At 43.1% G+C, this 21095-nt stretch overlaps 1 protein-coding gene and 1 non-coding gene across 3 annotated transcripts in view; both read right to left on the minus strand.

The window, feature by feature from the left end:
* LOC126008969 (cytochrome P450 20A1) overlaps positions 1-21095 on the minus strand; it is an 80022-nt gene that overhangs the window by 32280 nt on the left and 26647 nt on the right. The window contains exons 5-8 of one of the 2 annotated variants that reach the window (XM_049773295.1): positions 17539-17706; positions 6685-6763; positions 4866-4981; positions 3692-3746 (exon numbers count right to left, since the gene is read on the minus strand). In XM_049773295.1, the coding sequence (XP_049629252.1) occupies positions 3692-3746; positions 4866-4981; positions 6685-6763; positions 17539-17706 (418 nt within the window). The remainder of the gene's footprint in view (positions 1-3691; positions 3747-4865; positions 4982-6684; positions 6764-17538; positions 17707-21095) is intronic. The other variant, XM_049773294.1, reaches the window with a different exon arrangement.
* On the minus strand, positions 14033-14135 carry LOC126009866 (U6 spliceosomal RNA). Its single transcript, XR_007496046.1, has one exon. It is a non-coding gene; the product is annotated as a U6 spliceosomal RNA (small nuclear RNA).

Here is a 21095-nt window from a genome sequence, read left to right on the forward strand (position 1 = left end):
AAATTGCAGCGAAGAATAAAATATCATATCATTACTGGAATGGTGACTTTTTGTGATATCTAGAACACAACTGATTCAGATTTTATGGAATCTATATAATGCAAATACACATACCAATATACACACATATGCATAATATGCATGTTAGGTTTGGGGTCACATCCAGTTGTGTTTAGGAACTACTCCCAGCACAACATTCAGGGATAATTCTCAACTCCCAGCAGTGCTAGGAAGACCAACCAGAGACAGGGATCAAGCCCAGAGTTTCTGCAGGCAAAGGATATTCTCTACCACTTTAAAATTATCTTCCTGGCCCACAAAGATCAATCTTAATATATATTTTTAAAATAAGCATCCATTAAAGGTTACATAGGGGTCACAAAGTAAGGCATTTGATTTGCATGCAGCCAACTCCTGTTTGATGCCTAGCACCACATATGGTCCCCTAAGCAGTGCCTGATCACAAAGCCAGAAGCCACTTAGCATCATCAGTTACAACTAAACATCCCTCAAGAAAAGGTTTGTGCATGCTGCACAAAGATCAAATCCAAATGGATTAAAGACTTTGATATCAAGGCTGAAACCATAAGGTATATAGAACAACATGTAGGTAAAACACTCTATGACATTGAGACTAAAGGCATCTTCAAGGAGGAAACAGCATTCTCCAAACAAGTGGAAGCAGAGATAAACAGATGGGACTATATTAAGCCGAGAAGCTTCTGCACCTCAAAGGAAATAATGTCTAGGATACAAAAGCCACCCACAGAATGGGAGAAACTATTCACCCAATACCCATCAAACAAGGGGTTAATATAGAAAATATACAATGTACTGACAGAACTTAAAAAGAAAATATATATATAGCCCCATCAAAAAATGGGGAGAAGAAAAAGACACTTCCTCAAAGAAGAAATACAAATGGCCAAAAGACACATGAAAAAATGCTCCACATCACTAATCATCAGGGAGATGCAAATCAAAACAACCTAGATACCCTTTAACAAATGAATGGCTAAAGAAACTGTGGTACATATTCACAATGGAATATTATGCAGTCATCAGGAGAGATGAAGTCATGAAATTTTCCTATACATGGATGTACATGGAATCTATTATGCTGAGTGAAATAAGTCAGAGGGAGAGAGATAGAGAATAGTCTCACTCATCTATGGGTTTTAAAAAAAATTAAACACATTTTTTTTTTTTTTTTGGTTTTTGGGTCATACCAGGCGTTACTCAGGGGTTACTCCTGGCTATCTGCTCAGAAATAGCTCCTGGCAGGCACAGGAGACCTTATGGGACACCGGGATTCAAACCAACCACCTTTGGTCCTGGATTGGCTGCTTGCAAGGCAAATGCAGCTGTGCTATCTCTCCGAGCCCTAAAGACATTATTTTAATAAGGCCCAGAGACAATAGAGTTAAGGGCTGAAAGGACTAGAAGGTCTAACTCAGAATTTGAAGCTCACAACAAAGAGTGGTGAATGCTGTTAAGGAAATAACTACACTAAAAACTAGCATGACAATGTTAAAGAATGAGAGAAGTAAAATGCCTGTCTCAAATACAGGCAGGGGTGGAGGAGGATGTGGTGGAAGAGGAGGTGGGGGTACTGGTGGTGGGAAAGTTGCACTGGTAAAGGGGGGTATTCTGTTTATGTCTGAAACCCAAGTACAATTTTGCTTGTTATCATGGTGTTTAAATAAAACAATTTTTAAAATTAAAAATTTATATATTTAAAAATGGTTTAAGAACATTATTTGTGGGGCCCGGAGAGATAGCCCAGCGGCATTTGCCTTGCAAGCAGCCAATCCAGGACCAAAGGTGGTTGGTTCGAATCCCAGTGTCCCATATGGTCCCCCTTGCCTGCCAGGAGCTATTTCTGAGCAGATAGCCAGAAGTAACCCCTGAGCACCGCCGGGTGTGGCCCAAAAACCAAAAAAAAAAAAAAAAAAAAAAAAGAATATTATTTTTGACATAATTACAAAATTTTAATCTAACAATCTTTTTTTTGTTGTTGTTTTTTTGTTTTTGTTTTTGGGCCACACCCGGTGATGCTCAGGGGTTACTCCTGGCTATGTGTTCAGGATTCACTCCTGGCTTGGAGGACCAAATGGGATGCTGGGGATTGAACCGAGGTCCGTCCTGGGTCAGTCGTGTGCAAGACAAATGCCCTACAGCTCTGGCCCCTCATCTAACAATCTTATCTGAATATCTCTCTTTTTTTTTTTTTTTTGGTTTTTGGGCCACACCTGGCGATGCTCAGTTACTCCTGGCTGTCTGCTCAGAAATAGCTCCTGGCAGGCACGGGGGACCATATGGGACACCGGGATTCGAACCAACCACCTTTGGTCTTGGATCGGCTGCTTGCAAGGCAAAAGCTGCTGTGCTATCTCTCTGGACCCTTATCTGAATATCTCATGGCAAAAACTGTACAAAGATAAAAAAATTTTAATAAAAGTTTACATTTGTACTCATTAATTTTTAGGAAAGTAAAAAAATTTTATGTTTGGGGGACCACCTCTGGCAGTGCTCAGGGATGACTCCTAGTTCTACACTCAGGGCTTATTCCTCGTGGGACTCAGTGAACTACTATGATGCAGGGGATGAAATCCAGGTTGGCCTCATGCAAGACCAGCTGCACTATCTTTTTGGCCCAAATTAAGTAATTTGATTTAGGAAACATGAGAGGAGGAAAAAAGAAAAGAACAAGTGTCCAATAAAGTAAAAGGAAAGAAACTCTAAACCCCACAAGCTTGCTCGTGGGTAACTCCAAAAGGCAGTCAATTATTTAAGAATTTTCCAAGGGGCCTTAACTTGAGGATGTCTGTTTAGAGATGGACATACTAATCCTTTTCAAGTAAAATCCCTTAGACAAAAAGGGTTGCATATGCTATACTTCAAATAAAGATAAATATTTTAGATTTGTTTTGGCTTTGGGGTCATACCTGGCAGTGCTCAGGGGTTAGTCCTGGCTCTGCATTCACGAATCACTCCCGATGGGCTTAGGGGACCATATGGGATGCCAGAGATTCAACTCAGTCGGTCACATGAAAAGCTCCATATCTGCTGTACTATCTTTCTGGCCTCCAAATGATTTAGATATTTTACTTAGATTTTAAACTGATACTTTGATATTTTACTTACTATTTTATGTTAACATATAACATATAAAATAAACATTGTATAACATAAATACTTTATGAATGAATGGTGCTCTATTAAACTAAAACCAGAAACAAAACTTAGAAACCTATCACATACTTTAGAATTTCAATTCTATCAAGAGTGGAGTTTTTTAAAATTGTAATTCCATGGCTTATATACTCACTGGTAGATGTAAATAATAGCAGACCAGATTGGAGTCCAGGTAAAAAGTGGTGGCAGGAAATTGAAAAGCTTGCTGTTCCACTTGGAAAGGTGTCAATAGCAGCTCATTTTAAAGGCACTAACTAGAATTCACGATTCAAAACTGTGTCAGAAATTTATGGAAACAACCAGAAGTGAGATAGAACACCCTAAGATAGGGCAAAAAAAGATATCTGTGTAATCAAATCGTTAAAGAAAGAATAAAAGGAAGGAGGAAAGAGAAATGATAAAGGTCTGGCAAATACTGTTTTCTTTATTTTAGAATAGTTTTACTGTTCCATATGTTATGATCGATCTCAGAAAGAAATAAATTTCTACTTACATTTTGCAGTTATTGTGCATCCAGCTAGGGAAAATATCATGCTATCTTCTAGAATCTAGGGACAAAACTGGAATTTAGAGAAGTATAAAATGTATGGTAGCTATATTATACCCTACTACAGTAAACCTTGAGATTAGATTCTTAAACTGTGACTTGTGACTTATTTAAGGATATAACTTTTAAATTTTTTAAAATAAATTTATTACTTAAATTCTAATTTTGTATATCTATCTATCTATCTATCTATATATATCAGAGAGTGTATAAAAATTTCTCAGGTGAAAATTGGGGTCCAAAGTATAAAGCCTAAGAAAATCTGACCTAGTGAAAGTATAAAATTAGTATCAAGGAAAGGAAAAATTATTTTACATCATAGATGTTTTTACTTTAAAGTCTGCATATTATTAACATAGATTCTACAATACAGTTTTGTTGCAATAAACATTTATCAATAGCATTATTAGCACATAATTTAAAAACATAAAATAAAGCAAAAACCCAGGTAAATCCTGTATTTCCTGTTTTGCCAGATTAAAAAAAAACAAAGCGGGGCCGGGCGGTGGCGCTGGAGATAAGGTGCCTGCCTTGCCTGCGCTAGCCTAGGACGGACTGCGGTTCGATCCCCCGGCGTCCCATATGGTCCCCCAAGAAGCCAGGAGCAACTTCTGAGCGCATAGCCAGGAGTAACCCCTGAGCCTCACAGGGTGTGGCCCAAAAACCAAAAAAAAAAACAAAGCCTCAGAAACAAGGAATAACCTATTTTTGATTCCTTTGTTTTGCTACCATACACCCAGAAAATCACTTCCATCATGTCTCTAATGGTATGATGTGCAGAGCAGAACAGAAGATCCCCTTGAAAGGAGGTGTGGCAATAAAGGGTCTACTCCTACTCGTGGTCTAACATGCCACATTATCTACAGGCACTTTTGCTGAGAAAGAACATTTTTCTTATGATTGGAAAATCTGGATTTGGTATGTGCTTATTCAAATAATAAATAATATATAACTATTTTAAAGACTTAAATAATAGAAAGTAAAAATCTTGTATTATATGACACTATACAATAAAAGGACATCACTGAATTTGAGAAGACATCTAAATTAAAGGAAATAAAAAATTCTATATATACATGTGATTATCTCCTATTTGATAAACATTTACACATTACATTACCTGTTGGTCACTAAAGTTCCCTTGTATTAAGGAGTCCATTAAAACATGTTGGCTGAAACTCTTTCCTTTTCGTTCCTTTATGATTTTCTTTAAAATAGATTCCAGTTGTATCAGGGCTTAAAGAAGAAGAAATACTTCAAAATATAACCATTTGTGGAGATTAAGCATATTTTAATTAATTAATTTTTGGTTTGGAGGCCATATCCAGTGATGTTCAGGGCTTACTCCTGGCTCTGCTCTCAGGAGCTATTCTAAGAGGATTTATCAGGGTTACTGGGGATGAAACTTGGGTCACTCTGTGCAATGCACGTGCCTTATCCACTATTTTTTCTCTAGCCCCAAAGATTAATCATCTTTTAATATTCCTAAACAATGGGCCCAGAGAGATAGCCCAGCGGCGTTTGCCTTGCAAGCAGCTGATCCAGGACCAAAGGTGGTTGGTTCGAATCCCGGTGTCCCATATGGTCCCCCATGCCTGCCAGGAGCTATTTCTGAGCAGACAGCCAGGAGTAACCCCTGAGCACCGCCGGGTGTGGCCAAAAAAAAAATTCCTAAACAATGTTATTAAATACAGAATAGAACTTTGAAGTATAAAAAAGGTAAAATCAGGGCCAGAGAGATAGCACAGCTGATCTAGGATGACAGTGGTTTGGATCCCAGCATCCCATATGGTCTCCTGTGCCTGCCAGGAGCGATTTCTAAGCGCAGAACCAGGAGTAATCCCTGAGCACCGCTGAGTGTGACCCCAAAACCAAAAACAAAACAAAAAAAAAGTCAAAATCAAATGAATACATTTTTTTTTGTTTTTGTTTTGGGGCCACACCTGGTGATGTTCAAGGGGTTACTCCTGGTTATGTGCTCAGAAATCACTTCTGGCCAGGCAGACACCTTACCCCTTGCGCCACCGCACAGACCCCAATGAACACAATTTTTGAAAAGACAAATTTAAACTCATCTTTTTACCTTTCAGTGTGGGGAGGTCTCCCCCCAAGGTCTCCTCTCCTCAAGGAGCCCAGAAGCATCTCCCAAAATAAGTGGTCAACAGAAATGGTGGTACTACTGAGGTGCAGAGGTGCTGGGTTCACCAGGGCCACATACCCTGCACTGCTGAGGGCTGAGCCTATGTGGTACAGGACCTATACTTGGAAGCCGGTGCAGGCCAGACATGTGCTCTGGTGAAGGGGGGTGTTCTGGTTATGACTGTAACCCAAATATGATCATGCTACTTAAATAAAAAATATATTTAATAAAAAAAAGAAAATGAAAAAATTTCTACATAGGAAAAATAGATAAAAACTAAAAGAGGGGGCCAGAGAGATAGCATGTATTTACCTGGCATGCAGAAGGACAGTGGTTCAAATCCTAGCATCCCATATGGTCCCCTGAGCCTGCCAGGAGTGATTTCTGATCATAGAGCCAGGAGTAACCCCTGAACGCTGCCGGGTGTGATCCAAAAACAAAACAAAACAAAACAAAAAAAAACAAACAAGCAAAAAAAAATAAAAGAGAAAATACATGACCTTTAATCTTATGACTCAAAGACAACCCTATCAGGGCTGGAACAATAGTGGTTTAGGTGTTTAACAATTGTTAAGGTAGTTGCCTTCCATACAGCCAACTCAGATTTGATCCTTATCATCCCATATGGTCTCCTGAATCCACCAGGAGTGACTACTGAGCACAGAGCTAAGAGTAAGTCCTAAGTACTGCTGACTGTGGCCCAAAAAACAAAAACAAACAAAAATTGCAAAGATAACTCAAATAAAAATTAGAGACATATCCCTTTGACCTACTAAAAATTAAGAGCCATGAAACTTACCATCTTCATATTGTTTTTTCCGAGCTGTACTTTTATCAAGTGATCCATCTAGGAAGCCTTTTCCAATCTCAGACCAAACCTTAAAATAGGACAATATCTTTCTGAATAATATCAAGAATCTGATAATGAAGGAATTCTTCAACAGATCTCATCATTGAGTTCTCTTTTAAGTGACTGCATACTCATTTACTCCAAGTCATTAAGGTGCATGCGTGTTGTAGATACATATTTTAATTTTTTGCTTTGAGACAATACCTGTCTCTCTAGCCCTGGGGTACATATACATATAATTTCTATGTACTTAAACATATATAATATATATAAATATGTTTTCAGACAAGGAACTTTCAAAATAACTATCATTGTACTTTACGGTCTAAAGTCCCTTTTCTATTTGGGGGGCGCAGGGTGGGAAGGTGCCTTAGATTGGCCCTAGGTGAACAGAACTGAAGCAGGGTCACTGCACAGGATTAAAAAAAAAAAAGATAGAACAGAATCAGAGCAAAAGCAGAGCAAGGAAGGTTTGCCTTGTATGAGGCTGATCCCGGTTCAATACCTGGCATCCTATATGGTTCCCCCAAGCCTGCCAGGAGTAATCCCTGAATGCTGCTGGGTGTTATCCAAACCAGCCCCCCTCCAAAAAATGAAAAAAAGACAGAAGAGAGAAAAGCATGTGGTAAGGGGGTTAATAGACTTGTTACTAAGAGCCCAAATTCCATCAACTGCAGTTATACTGCCTTAAATCAACAATCATTAGAAGAACAAAGGTGGCATTCTACAGATATTTGTCTAACTGCTGCTCACTAATCTAGTTAAGCTTTCATATATCAAAGGGTCTCTACTCTTACAGACCAAGGAGGCAAAATGTCTAAGGTGGGTCTATCTCAAGGATAAAGATCTCCATGTGTTCTTTCTATAACTGAAACCCAACTGCAAACATGTTTGTAATTATGGTGCTTAAATAAAGATATTACTAAAAAACCTCTCCATAAAAGAGCAGAGATGAAGCAGTCACAGGACCCCTACCAGCAGCTTTCTGCACTGCACTGGCTTTCTAGCTTGAAGGTCCCATAACCACCCAGAGTCGTATTCTGGCTTAAGCCTTTGTGTACAACAGGAAGGTTCTAAGATCAAAGTCAGAACTTCAGCCATCGGAGTTATGCTAGCACTAAGCCAGAACCCTGAGTCTAAAGTAACTTTCCTTTCTTTGGGGGTTTGGGGAGGCCCACATCCAGTGGTTCTCAGAGGACAGACCTCTTGGTTCAATCCCCTGTGCCCCAATATGGTCCCCCAAGCCAGAAGCGATTTCTGAGTGCATAGCTAGAAGTAACCCCTGAGCTGATGTCATTGGGTGTGGCAAAAAAAATAAAATAAAATAAACATCATGCTTTATAGTGTTACTCATAACAAGATTATTTCTGACATTCAATGCTCCAACAGTAATTCTACCACCAGTGTAATCCCTCCACCATTGTCCCTAGTTTCCAAACCTCGCCAAGCCTGCGCCTTGGCAGGTAATTTACTTAGTATTGTTTGTTATAACTAAATGGTAAAACTGGATGACTAGGGGCCAGGGTGGTTGGAAATTTGCCTTGTACACTGCTGACCTTGGTTTCTTCCTTCCTCCCTCCTTTCCTTTTTTCTTCTTCCCTTCCTTCCTCCCTTCCTTCTTCCTTTCTTCCTTCTTCCCTTCATTCCTTCCTTCTGTCCTTCCTTCTTTCTATCTCTTCTTCCTCCCTTTCTCCCTCACTTCCGTCCTTCCTTCTTTCCTTCATTCCCTCTTTCCAACTCCATCCCTTCTTGACTAACAGCATTGTTTTAATAGTTTATTGAATGTTCAGAATAAAATAATGAAAAAAAACAACTGGAGGGGAAAGACCTACACGAAAGGGGTCAAGGATGGGGATCCCTGGACTTGATTCCTAGGAAGGAAAATCGTAGGCTGAGCTAGGGAGAGGCAGGACTGGTCTGTTCAGGAAAAGGCGCGCTTTTCATCTGGGGACCCTCCTCTCCTCCATGATAAGCACTGGCATTTCAAACCTCCGTGCTGGGGAGAGCATGGTGGCTGGAGAGCATCTCTCGTGCCTGTCCTGGCCATGACACAGGCTCAGGTCAGTCCCAATTGTGCTGTCATCGTCCCACTGACAGGGTGTGGAAACGTCATTTGTTGTGGAGGATCCTGGTGAAGACCCACTATCAGATGAGATGGACCCCCAAGCCCCCTCCCAAACCCCATATCTGGATGAGCTCCTCGAATAGAAGAGGCAGATGCAATTGGCTAGAGCCAAAGAAATAGTAAGAAAACAAGTGCTGGGTGGGATACCTGGACAAGCCTAAGGTGCTTTCATGGTACCACGACATCAATGTGTATGGCAAGTGCCCCAAGGTTGAGCCCCCTGACAAACTAGGTTGGGGACCCCCAAGGATTTCCTCTACTGGACCTATAACCTCCTCCCTTCACCTAACCCAGACCTCTTGGGCTCAGGGCCTCAAAAACCTGGGTCATGTTCATAAAGTCTCCTCCTCCTCCCTCAGAGAGGGAGGAATCAAGACTAGACTAGAGCCTGTCCTCCGACCATTTTCCCACATCCACAAGGTCCTACCTAGAGTTTCATCTTTATCGCATATGTTACCATGTCCAGTGGAATGCTAGGGAAGTTGACTACCTTACATGTTGCGAAGGCCCATCTTTGGCCTTCATTGTGCCCAAAGCATTACCATTTCACCTGACAGTTATGTTTATTAGTACTTACACTGAATTGTGTTCACAGATCTCACTAGGTGAGACTTTGGCACAGTATGTTGTGCATAGGATTTGAGGCAGGTCCCTGCAACCTCCCTAACACTATCACTCCATCCACTGCCTAAAAATTTAGTTGAGTTTATTCCTGTCTTTTTTTCTCTTGAGGAATTTGGGCATTTTCTGCTCAATTTCTTGCCCTCACATTCTCATTGCATACTATCAGGTCGGCTCTCTAGAATGAATTTAGGACTGATCCCCTGAAGTGAACTCCAAGTAGGTTCTGTTTCCTAAACATGACCCTCACTAGTATTGAGAGTGCCACTGACTATGTTGGGCTTTTGATACACCCAGATTTTCTGGCTTCTAAAAAAAAAACATTTGATACCAACAAAACTTTGGGAAGTGAGGTTTAGTGGCCTGACTTGCCCTCTGCTTAGCTCAGGTTCCAGAGGTAAGATTCGGGGCCAACTACAGCAATGGCTCTAACCAAAATCTAAGCAAGATGTGACCTACCACCACCCCCATCCAAAGACTCACACACTCATTTCTCTCCTCCATAAACCATCGATTTGCCCCAGAGTTTTGGAGTTAGAAAAAGCAAGTTAAGGGGCCGAAGAGAATAGTACAGTAGTAGGGCATTTGCCTCACAAGCAGCCGACCCAGGACCAATGGTGGTTTGAATCCTGGCATCCCATATAGTCCCTCATGCCTGCCAGAAGCGATTTCTGAGCACAGAGCCAGGAGTAACACCTAAGCATTGCCAGATGTGGCCCAAAAACCAAAAAAAAAAAAAAAAAGAAAGAAAAAAAGAAAAAGAAAAAGTTAAATTACATAAATGCCTCCCTACTCCCCACCCAAGTTTGAACCCAATTTAGTTGAAAGTCATTGGGGATTCTAAGTCCTGTCATGTCATGTCCTTATCTAGGGACAATTAGTAAAGAACTTTGTCAATAGGCTGTAAAAAGGAGATGAGAATCATCATACTGCCTTGCTTTCCTGCAGCTGAGAAAGTATGAAAAAGAAAATAACTGCATCCTTGGCAAGAGGCATACTCAGAATAACATCAGAGGCAGTGGCCAGGAGGAGTGCCAGAAGCCCAAGGGAGTAAGTCCTTCCCTGTGTGGCTTTGCAGGAAGGGGGTAAGGAGTTGCACCCAGAGGAATCACTGGTTCCCCACATGCAAATGGTCTGCACAGTCTGACATGGGGGAAACTGCCTCAGTGTGTTTCCTGTTTCTCAGATGAATTTGGCCTTTGGCACTGAGTTAGGACCAGAGGGCAGGAGTGGCCCTTGGCCACCTTCTTGGTGGGCAACCTAAAGAAACCAGGCTCTTATATCTCTACTCATCTGTCATATGCCGTGTTGGATTATACTGTGTCCTGTCAGATGGACCATTCAGCAGTGGCACCTCTATTTAATCTTCAATGGAAAGCTGGTTCTGGTTCCCAAAATGGGAAAGTTTGGGGAGAATGGATGGAGCCCATCTGATTTCACCCCTCTTCCTGGGCCTGATGAGAGGACTCGAGGGCACAGTGAATGAACAGAAATGGTAAGAGAAAATAGTAAGAGAAATCTGGAGGCAAGGACACACATGGTGCTGCTGCTGGGTCTCTTCAGAATGTACTACGTGTTTCCTCCTTGCTCTCTGATGTAATGAAGGGCTCTGCCCTTTGTCATGATCTCGTAAGACCTGGTCTCTCACTGTCCTCATTCTCTGTTGTCCTTGTCTGTTCTGCCATTGTCATCTCCTTGATGCACCTGACCTGCTCTATTGGGCAGATTTCCCCCATTGTATTAGTGGCTAGGGAGGCAGTACAGCTCCCAGAGTCATCCTTCTGCAGCTCTAATGCCCTTCAGGTTGCATTTCCAATTTGGGGGGTGTGGCTCTTATTCCCCCTTGGCCTTTTTTGGCTGACTTCTGCGCTGCTTCCTTGAGTAAGAAATTTGGAGATGGTTTTTGGTTTTTTTATGTTCCTTTCTCTATTCCAAGAGGAAAGAGAGCAGAGAGCCCGATTTGCATGATAGAACGTGAGTCCACCAAAGAGGGTCTATTGAGGTACTGACTGGCTCACCTGTATCTTACAGTGTGAAGGGTAAGACCTATTGAGAGCCAAGTTGAACTGCTGCAAGAAGAAATTGTGGACCTAAAGAGAAAGGTAACTCCTGCTCCAGCATGGCGGGAGGAGGGAGGTACCACATTGGAAGCACATGTTCCTGGGGCCCAGAGCAAGAGAGAAGACTAAGGCAGTTTTTTATTGTTCTTTTTTTTTTTTGTTTTGTTTTTTTTGGGTTACACCCGGCAGTGCTCAGGGGTTGCTCCTGGCTCCAGGCTCAGAAATCACTCCTGGCAGGCTCGGGGGACCATATAGGATGCCAGGATTTGAACCAATGACCTTCTCTATCTCTCCGGCCCTGAACTAAGGCAGTTTTATCAGGAAATGGAGAGTGGGGAAGCCAGGGTCTCTAGGACATAAAGGCCTGGAGTAATGGTCAAGGATGAGGCAGCAGAAGATATTGGATGGTATCAGCCATGCACTAACATGCAATTTACCACACACAGCAGCTCTGAGACTCGGGACCCTTAAACCAGGGTGGAGGTTCCTAAGAGTGGGGGATGATGGATGGAGCCAGTGGCCTTGAGAGAGAGCATAGCCCAATATGTTAGGTTTTGAGAGAAATTTCATCAGGACTTGCACAGGGAACTAATAGATTGTCCCATATCCTGTCTGCCTTGAACTTGTGAGTGGCCTTGTATGTTTAAACTGAGGATCATGCTATCACTGCGGCCCAGCCTCACTTCTAGCACTCTGCCCACAGATACAAGAGCAGGACCAGCAGGCACTGACCCTGTGCTAGCAGCAATTAAAAAATGTCGACCACCTGCAGCAGTGCATGGCCCAATTTCAAGAGTACCTGGCCGGCTATAGGGAGCTGACAGCTCAGAATAAGGAACTGAAGCAAAAGGTGCTCCTGCAGAACCAACGTCTAGACCAATTGCAAAAACATAATGAAAAGGAAGAAGAAAAGAACCATCACCTGAAAAAACAGCTCAGCAAGACCCAAGTGAGAGAATGGCCTGGGCTGTTGGGCAGGAAGGCCAGGAGCTGGCTTCCTCCCTTGAGCCCCCATGACCTTCTACCCTCCCCTTCAGGATCTCCTCAAAACTACCCAGGAGCAAAACCAGGAGTCCCAGGCACAGTTCAATGAGATCAAGGGTGAGTGACAGGTTCCCAGGGAGTGTGAGGCCAACTTGAGAAGGGAGAAACTGAGACTATGCAGGGGGCCCCATTCTGCTCTGGCTCCTTGGTTTTCTGACACCCTGGTGCTCCTCCACAGGCAATGAGGTGGAAAACACCAACAAAGACCTTGGCACTGACTCCAAAAATGACATCATGGAATGCCACCCAGCTCAGCAAGAACCCACAGGCCAGGACTGGGGGTCTTATTTTTCTAATCTGCCATTTTTCAATAGATACAGAGGCAAATACAAATAAAAAATTTACTACCTATAATCACGAGCCTCTCCCTCCCACTGTCCTCTTTTCCATATTTTCCCATGACCCTCCTTCTTGTTTTGCTTTCTTTCTTGCCCTCATCCTCACTATCAGTCTCCTTCCCACCCTAATTATTCCCATTTTGTTAATAAACTTAAAGTAACAAAACTAAAGCTGATGTTATTTTTTAGCATCCTTTAAATCTTATAAGATGGTCTAGCTTATCAAGTTCCATTGCTTTCATTTTTTTTTTTTTTTTTGGTTTTTGGGTCTCACCCGGCAGTGCTCAGGGGTTACTCCTGGCTCCATGCTCAGAAGTCGCTCCTGGCAGGCTCGGGGGACCATATGGGACGCCGGGATTCGAACCGATGACCTTCTGCATGAGAGGCAAAATGCTATCTCTCCAGCCCCTGCTTTCATTTTTTTATGCTACATGACTGGAAGCATCTGATGCTATGTTTTGGCCAACATAGCTTCATTACACTACTCTCAGTTTTTAATGTACTTGGAATAGCTAATAATCAAACATGTCCAACAGTACCAACATATAAAAAGAAAACCCTCTGAAAAATAAAAATATCAAAACCTGCATGTTAACCTACAATGTCAAAGAATGAAGCACTTGAGATTTAGACAGGTGAAAGTTCTTGATATTTTAGGGGTGTATATAAATGATACTTATTATTGTTGGGGAAGAAAAGTTTATAACCTTAGTTTAATAAAAATACGATTTAGTATTTTAGGATTCACACAGATAGACTTGAGCTAGGAAAATAGCTCCAAAAAAGATGGAAGCAATACTTTATATTTAGGCCACAAAGTGAATCTCTTGTGTTCAGTGGCCATCCATGCACTGTCTTTAGAGGCCCCAGAAATAGGGTGCGTTCCACAACTGTTATTTATAATTCAAAATTTTTTTTTTTTTGGTTTTTGGGTCACACCCGGTGACGCTCAGGGGTTACTCCTGGCTATGTGCTCAGAAGTCGCTCCTGGCTTGGGGGACCATATGGGACGCCGGGGGATCGAACCGCGGTCCTTCCTTGGCTAGCGCTTGCAAGGCAGACACCTTACCTCCAGCACCACCTACCCGGCCCCATTTTATATAATTTTTTAAAATATGGAACACCACGAATTTGCATGTCATCTTGGGCAGGGGCCATGCTAACCTTCTTTGTATCATTCAATTTTAGTATATGTGCTGCCGAAGCGAGCCCATAAAGTACGTTGTTAGAGCCAAAGAGAGAGTAGTATTTAAAAATGAAAACCCAAAATCATCAGTAGTGTTTTTACCCACGAAGCTAAACAGTTAAATTTTTTTTTTTTTTTGGTTTTTGGGCCACACCCGCCAGTGCTCAGGGGTTACTCCTGGCTCTATGCTCAGAAATAGCTCCTGGCAGGCACGGGGGACCATATGGGACACCGGGATTCGAACCAACCACCTTTGGTCCTGGATCAGCTGCTTGCAAGGCAAACACCACTTGTGCTATTTCTCCGGGCCCTAAACAGTTAAATTTTTTTTTCTTTTTTCTTTTTTTTTTTTTTTTTTTGGTTTTTGGGCCACACCCGGTGATGCTCAGGAGTTACTCCTGGCTATGCGCTCAGAAGTTGCTCCTGGCTTGGGGGACCATATGGGACGCCGGGGGATCAAACCGTGGTCCATCCTAGGCTAGCACAGGCAAGGCAGGCACCTTACCTCTAGCGCCACCGCCCGGCCCCTAAACAGTTAATTTTTAAGAGTTCTCATTTCCCAAAGGTTGAGAAGATCTTTCAGAGAGTAGTAGGGATACTTCTTGTGTCTTGAGAGGGTTCACAGGCCCCAATAGGGACTGAGAAGTGTGCATGACCTTGCAGACAAGGTCATCATCACTCATCTTTGCCTCTGTGTCCATCCTCTCTTTTTCTGTTAACTGGACCTTTATGTTTAGAAGAATGTCAGGGAAAAAAGCCTGAGACCTGAGTCAAACCAAATACTGACCACATTCACTTAGCATGGACTCTACAGCTCTGCTGCCAGGGACCTGTGGCACTAAAATAGAGTATATGGGTTTTGGAACACTATAGTTCAGTGTGTCCAGGCACCACAAATGAAGAATCACCTGAGGTGAGCTATGAACAAGTACCACAATCAAAACAGCGTGACCCCTGGTGACACTACAGGCAAATATGAATTAAAGTCAAGTGTATGTGAAGCTAAATCCTCCTAACAGCAACAAAGGGAAGGAAAATAAATTTAAATATTAAAATAAAGACTTGAGTAAAGCTTGGATAACACCCAATGATGCTGATGCTCTTTTTTTTGGGGGGGGGGGTGGAGGCCATACCCGGTAATGCTCAGGGGTTACTCCTGGCTATGAGATCAGAAGTCGCTCCTGGCTTGGGGGACCATATGGGATGCCGGGGGATTGAACCGAGGTCCGTCCTAGGCTAGCGCTGGCAAGGCAGGCACCTTACCTCTACGCCACTGCGCCGGCCCCGATGCTGATGCTCTTGGCCTACTCATGGCTCTTCACTCAAGAACTACTCCAAGCAATGCTCAGAGAACTTATGAAATGCTGGGGATCAAGCCCTGGGTGGCTTCATGGACTGCAAACACCCTACCCATGAGACTATCACTATGGCCCCTAAAATCAAGATTCCTTTGTCACTACACAACCTTCACTTCTATAGAGCTCTTGTAACTATGAAGTCAGACCTTGTCTTTTTTGGTTTCTGACAACAGTGCTCAAACTCCTTCCTTACTTCCCCTCCCTTCTTCTCTCCCTCCTTCCCTTTATCCCTCCCTCCTTCCTCCCCTTTCTTCCTCTCTCCTTCCTTTTCTTCCTCCCTCTCTGCTTCCTTCCCTTCCTCCTTCTCCCACTCTCCCTTCCTCCCTCTCTCCCTCATTACCTTCCTCTCTCCCTTCCTCCCACCCTCCCTCTCTCCCTCCTTCCCTTCCTCCCTCCCTTCCTTTCTCCCTTCCTCTCTCTCCCTCCATCCCTTCCTTCCTCCCATTATCCATCCTTTCTCCTTTCCTCCCTCCTACCCTTCCTCCCTCCCTTCCTTTCTCCTTCCCTCCTTCCTTCCTCCCTCTCTCCTTCCTCCCTTCCCTTCCTCCCTCCCTCCCTCCCTCCCTCCCTCCCTCCCTTCCTTCCTTCCTTCCTTCCTTCCTTCCTTCCTTCCTTCCTTCCTTCCTTCCTTCCTTCCTTCCTTCCTTCCTTCCTTCCTTCTTTTGTTTATTTGGGGAACATACCCATCAATGCTCAGGGCATTGATAATTCAAGCAAGAATTACTATGTCAGACAGAGATCAGGGTTCTAGGGATCTATATAGAAAAAATTTTTTTTCTCACGAAACTTATACTTTATATTTTTAATTGGTTTTGGGGCCGCACAGGGTGATGCTCAGGAGTTACTCCCAGCTCTGTAGTCAGGAATTACTCCTGGAGATACTTGTGAGGGCCATAAGTTTCACACATAACACTTTCCCTGCCTTTAGCACCTCCTCCTCCCCCTCCCTGCTGTACACTTCCTCCAATACAGTCATTGCCCCTTCCCGGTTCTCTCCCCCAACCTCCTAGAGTGGCTTGTTTCCTACCAAACACCAGTTCTAATGTAATTTGTTTCCATTATCTTTGGGTATTTCTTGTTCCACCATTATATTTTTTTATATCTCATATGTTACCCCCATCCCCCATTCTTCCTTTGTAACCTTACCTGCTAGTAAGACCTGCCATTTCTGGGAGGGGTCTTTGGGAGATATCAGAAGATCACCTCAGGGGCAGGAAGAAGATTGATTGGGAGATTGGGAGAGATTCAGGAAGGAAGAAGTTGCAGGAGGAGAGATGGAGAGAGGAGCAAGGGAGAGCTGGTAGGATGGAGAGAGAAGAAACTTGTTAAGATGACAGGGCAGGGGCCAGAGTGATAGCATGGAGGTAAGGCGTTTGCCTTACATGCAGAAGGACGGTGGTTCGATTCCCGGTATCCCATATGGTCCACCGAGCCAGGAGTAACCCCCTGAGCGCTGCTGGGTATGACCCAAAAACAAAAAACAAAAAACGAAAAACAAAAAAAAAGAAGATGACAGGGCAGCAGGCTGTTTAAATGGTTACCTAGGTGGCTAAGGCCTTGAATAGAGCTGATGTCTCCTGAAACCTGACTGATGTGAGTCTTCCTCACTGCCACCCTGAACCCTCAGACCTGCCGACTGAAGAGTGTTGCAGACACGCGTGACACGTGGCATGGGCCAGCAGAGAAAGGCCCCTAGATCACCATCCATCACCATCCAGGGCTGTTATTCAAGTCCATATATGAAAGAGATGATCCTGCGTCGGTCTCTCTCCCTCTGATTAACACCACTCAGAATGATACTCTGCAAGCTACTATAAATTCTTAAACATTGAGAGAAAAGGTCTAATTTTATGAAATAACATTTTTTTTTTTGGTTTTTGGGTCACACCCAACAGCACTCAGGGGTTACTCCTGGCTCTATGCTCAGAAATCACTCCTGGCAGGCTCAGGGGACAATATGGGATGCTGGGATTCGAACCACTGACTTTCTGCATGCAAGGCAAACACTTTTACCTCCATGTTATCTCTCCGGCCCCTGAAATAACATTTTTTAATTTATCTTTTTACTTACTGTGCTGTGGTTCTTCTGGAAGCAGATGACTTCCTGATCATCTTCAAATGTACTACCCATTACCAACTGTGTGACAGATCTCATTGCAAAACCAAGTAAATGCTGGCAGAGGGGTATATGCTGGGACTCAGGGTAGGAGAGCCATTTATCTAATAATTCTTCGGAAAGCTGAAAGAGAACAGCATACCACGCTAATTTACAAGTTTCTTCTCAGAACATAGAAACTTCAGCAAACACATGGTTCCATTCTGTAAATGAAGAATGTATTCAGGTGCTTACTTGATCTGTCAGGCTGAACTAGCTTGACAGATAATATTACAGCTATTACAATATTACATATAATATATTACAATCAATGCCACAGGCTCAAATTCTGTCAAAAGTATAGATTATAAGATAAAACAGAACCACTACCAAATACACAAATATATATACACATATATACATACATATATAGTTCAAGGACTAGAAAAAATGTTAAATAGAAACTAAGAGGCTATAATCTTATCATCCAATTACAAATTGTGATGGTCGGGTTGGGGAGATAGTTCAAAGGGCTGAGCACTTACCTTACCCCAGCAGACCACTATCCAACCCCACCACCATATATGGCACCCAGAGCTCTATCAGAAGTGACCCCTGAGCTCAAAGTGTGGCTCAAAAAATTGAAATTTGAAATGTTAAAGTTGGGCCAGAGTAATAGTACAGCAGTAGCACATTTGCCTTGCACGAAGTCAACACAGGATGAACTTGTGTTCGAATCCCGGCATCTCATATGGTCCCCTGAGCCTGCCAAGAGTGATTTCTGAGTGCAGAGCCAGGAGTAACTCCAGAGCATGGCCAGGTGTGACACCCCCACCCCCCCAAAAAAAAAAACTAAAAAAAAAAATGAAATGTTAAAGCTATGGGCCAGGCTATGTTAAAGCTATGGCTCAGTGACAGAGCTCAGGCCATGCATATTCTGGGTCGAATCTCAGGCACTGGGGGAAAACAAAGGTTATATTCTACAGCTATCACTGGAGTCTGTAATCTTCATTACATTAATATGTCAAAAGTGATTCTGGAAACAAACCATTATCCAACGTTATCCCACCATATAGTGGTGGTGGTAGTGGTAGTTTGCAGACAAGGAGATTAAATCCAGGGTCTCATATATGTAAAGCATACACTCTAGCACTAAGTCATATTCTTTTTTTTTTTTTGGTTTTTGGGCCACACCCAGCGGTGCTCTGAGGTTACTCCTGGCTGTCTGCTCAGAAATAGCTCCTGGCAGGCACAGGGGACCATATGGGACACCAGGATTCGAACCAACCACCTTTGGTCCTGGATCGGCTGCTTGCAAGGCAAACGCCACTGTGCTATCTCTCCGGGCCCACTAAGTCATATTCTTAGCCCAACTTGTCACTTAGTAATTTTTAAGGTTATATTATATATATTATATAAAACTCCAAACTATCCTGCAAAAAACACCAATCTATACTCTTTTTTTTTTTTTTTTTTTTTTTTGGTTTTTGGTTTTTTGGGTCACACCCAGTGACGCTCAAGGGTTACTCCTGGCTATGCGCTCAGAAGTCGCTCCTGGCTTGGGGGACCATATGGGACGCCGGGGGATCGAACCGCGGTCCGTCCTACACTAGCGCAGGCAAGGCAGGCACCTTACCTCTAGTGCCACCGCCCGGCCCCACCAATCTATACTTTTTTTTTTTTTTTGGTTTTTGGGCCACACCCGGTAACGCTCAGGGGTTACTCCTGGCTATGTGCTCAGAAGTTGCACCTGGCTTGGGGGACCATATGGGACACCGGGGGATCGAACCGCGGTCTGTCCAAGGCATGCGCAGGCAAGGCAGGCACCTTACCTTTAGCGCCACCGCCCGGCCCCCCAATCTATACTCTTATCAGCAACATCAAACTGTCCGTTGTTGTCCATATCTCTGCCTGAACTAAGTGCTATCATTTAAAAAAAATCTCTTCTACCCAGGGTTCTGGGATGTAAATTACTAATGGACTGCTTCCCTACATGTGTGAGACTGTTTTCAATCCCTAGCACAGTAATAATAGTAATTATAACAATAATAAATTACATTAAAAACCTTTCAGTCAAACAGGTAAAAATATCTCAATATTAGGACTGGAGAAATAATAGAGTGGGTAGGGCTCTTTCATGCACATGGCCAAACCAGGTCTGATACCTGGCATCTGATACGAACACCTGAGCTATTCTAGGAGTGATTCTCTGAGCAGAGTCAGGAGTAATCCCTAAACACTGCCAGCTCTGCTCCCTCACAAAATAAACAAAATGTAAAAACAACTACAACTCAATATTGCTTTGACTTACAATTTATAATTTTTTTTTTTTTTGGTTTTTTGGGTCACACCGGCAGTGCTCAGGGGTTACTCCTGGCTGTCTGCTCAGAAATAGCTCCTGGCAGGCACAGGGGACCATATGGGACACTGGGATTCGAACCAACCACCTTTGGTCCTGGATTGGCTGCTTGCAAGGCAAACACCGCTGTGCTATCTCTCTCCGGGCCCTCAATTTATAATTTTTTATTGGTAGTTTTAGATAGATTTTATATATTTAATGACCATTTACAAATTTTCTCCAGGATACTGCAGTTTTCTGCTAAGCTATTTTTTTCTAAGCAATATATGAGTTTTCTTACTTTTTTTGTTTGTTTTTAGGCCACATCCTAAAAACTCAGGGGTTTTTCCTGGTCTGCACTCAGAAATCCCTTCTGGTAGGTTTGGGGACCATATGGGATGCCAGGGATCAAAGCTGGGTCCATCCTGTGCTGGGCGTGTGAAAGGCAAATGCCCAACCACTGTGGTATCACTCCAGCCCCTTCTTACTTTTTTTGTGGGAAGTGAAAAAAGTATTAGATGATTGCAGTGGAAGTACTCAGAGTCCATACCAGGTAGTGTAGAGAGACAGGGTCTCCCAATGCTCAAGAATCAAGGCCACATCTGATGGTGCCTGGAGACGACACGGTGTTAGACATCAACCCCAGCAAACATATTTTCTATCACTGGACTGTAGGTTCAGGCTTCCTAGGTAATTTTTCAGTGAAATCTACATTATATCTTTTCTCAATTCTGGAAGGCAGCTATGCTAACCACTATACCACCAACGCGCCGACTCTTTTCTCAATTCTGAATAACAATCAAGTAGTTCTCTACAGATTATTCCTATATGAGACATTACACATTAATAACTAAACCATAGGGGCAGAGAGATAGCACAGCAGTAGGGTGTATGCCTTGCATGCAGATGATTCATAGATGGTGGTTCAAATCCTGGCATCCTATATGGTCCTCCGTGCCTGCCAGAAGTGATTTCTTAGTACAGAGCCAAGAGTAATCCTGAGCGCCATTGGGTGTGACCCCAAAACCAAAAAATAAAATAAAAATAAAAACTAAACTATAGGCTGGCACCACCCAAGAGGTGGGAGCTTGATTGCCAGTGATCAACTAGCAAGCAGTGGGTGCTGCCCTGATTCTCAGCTGTCTGTTTTGAGACCAACCCCTCCCTAAAGCATCTGTGGAAGCTACATGACTAG

Source organism: Suncus etruscus, chromosome 5, assembly GCF_024139225.1.
Source record: "Suncus etruscus isolate mSunEtr1 chromosome 5, mSunEtr1.pri.cur, whole genome shotgun sequence".
NCBI lineage: Eukaryota > Metazoa > Chordata > Mammalia > Eulipotyphla > Soricidae > Suncus > Suncus etruscus.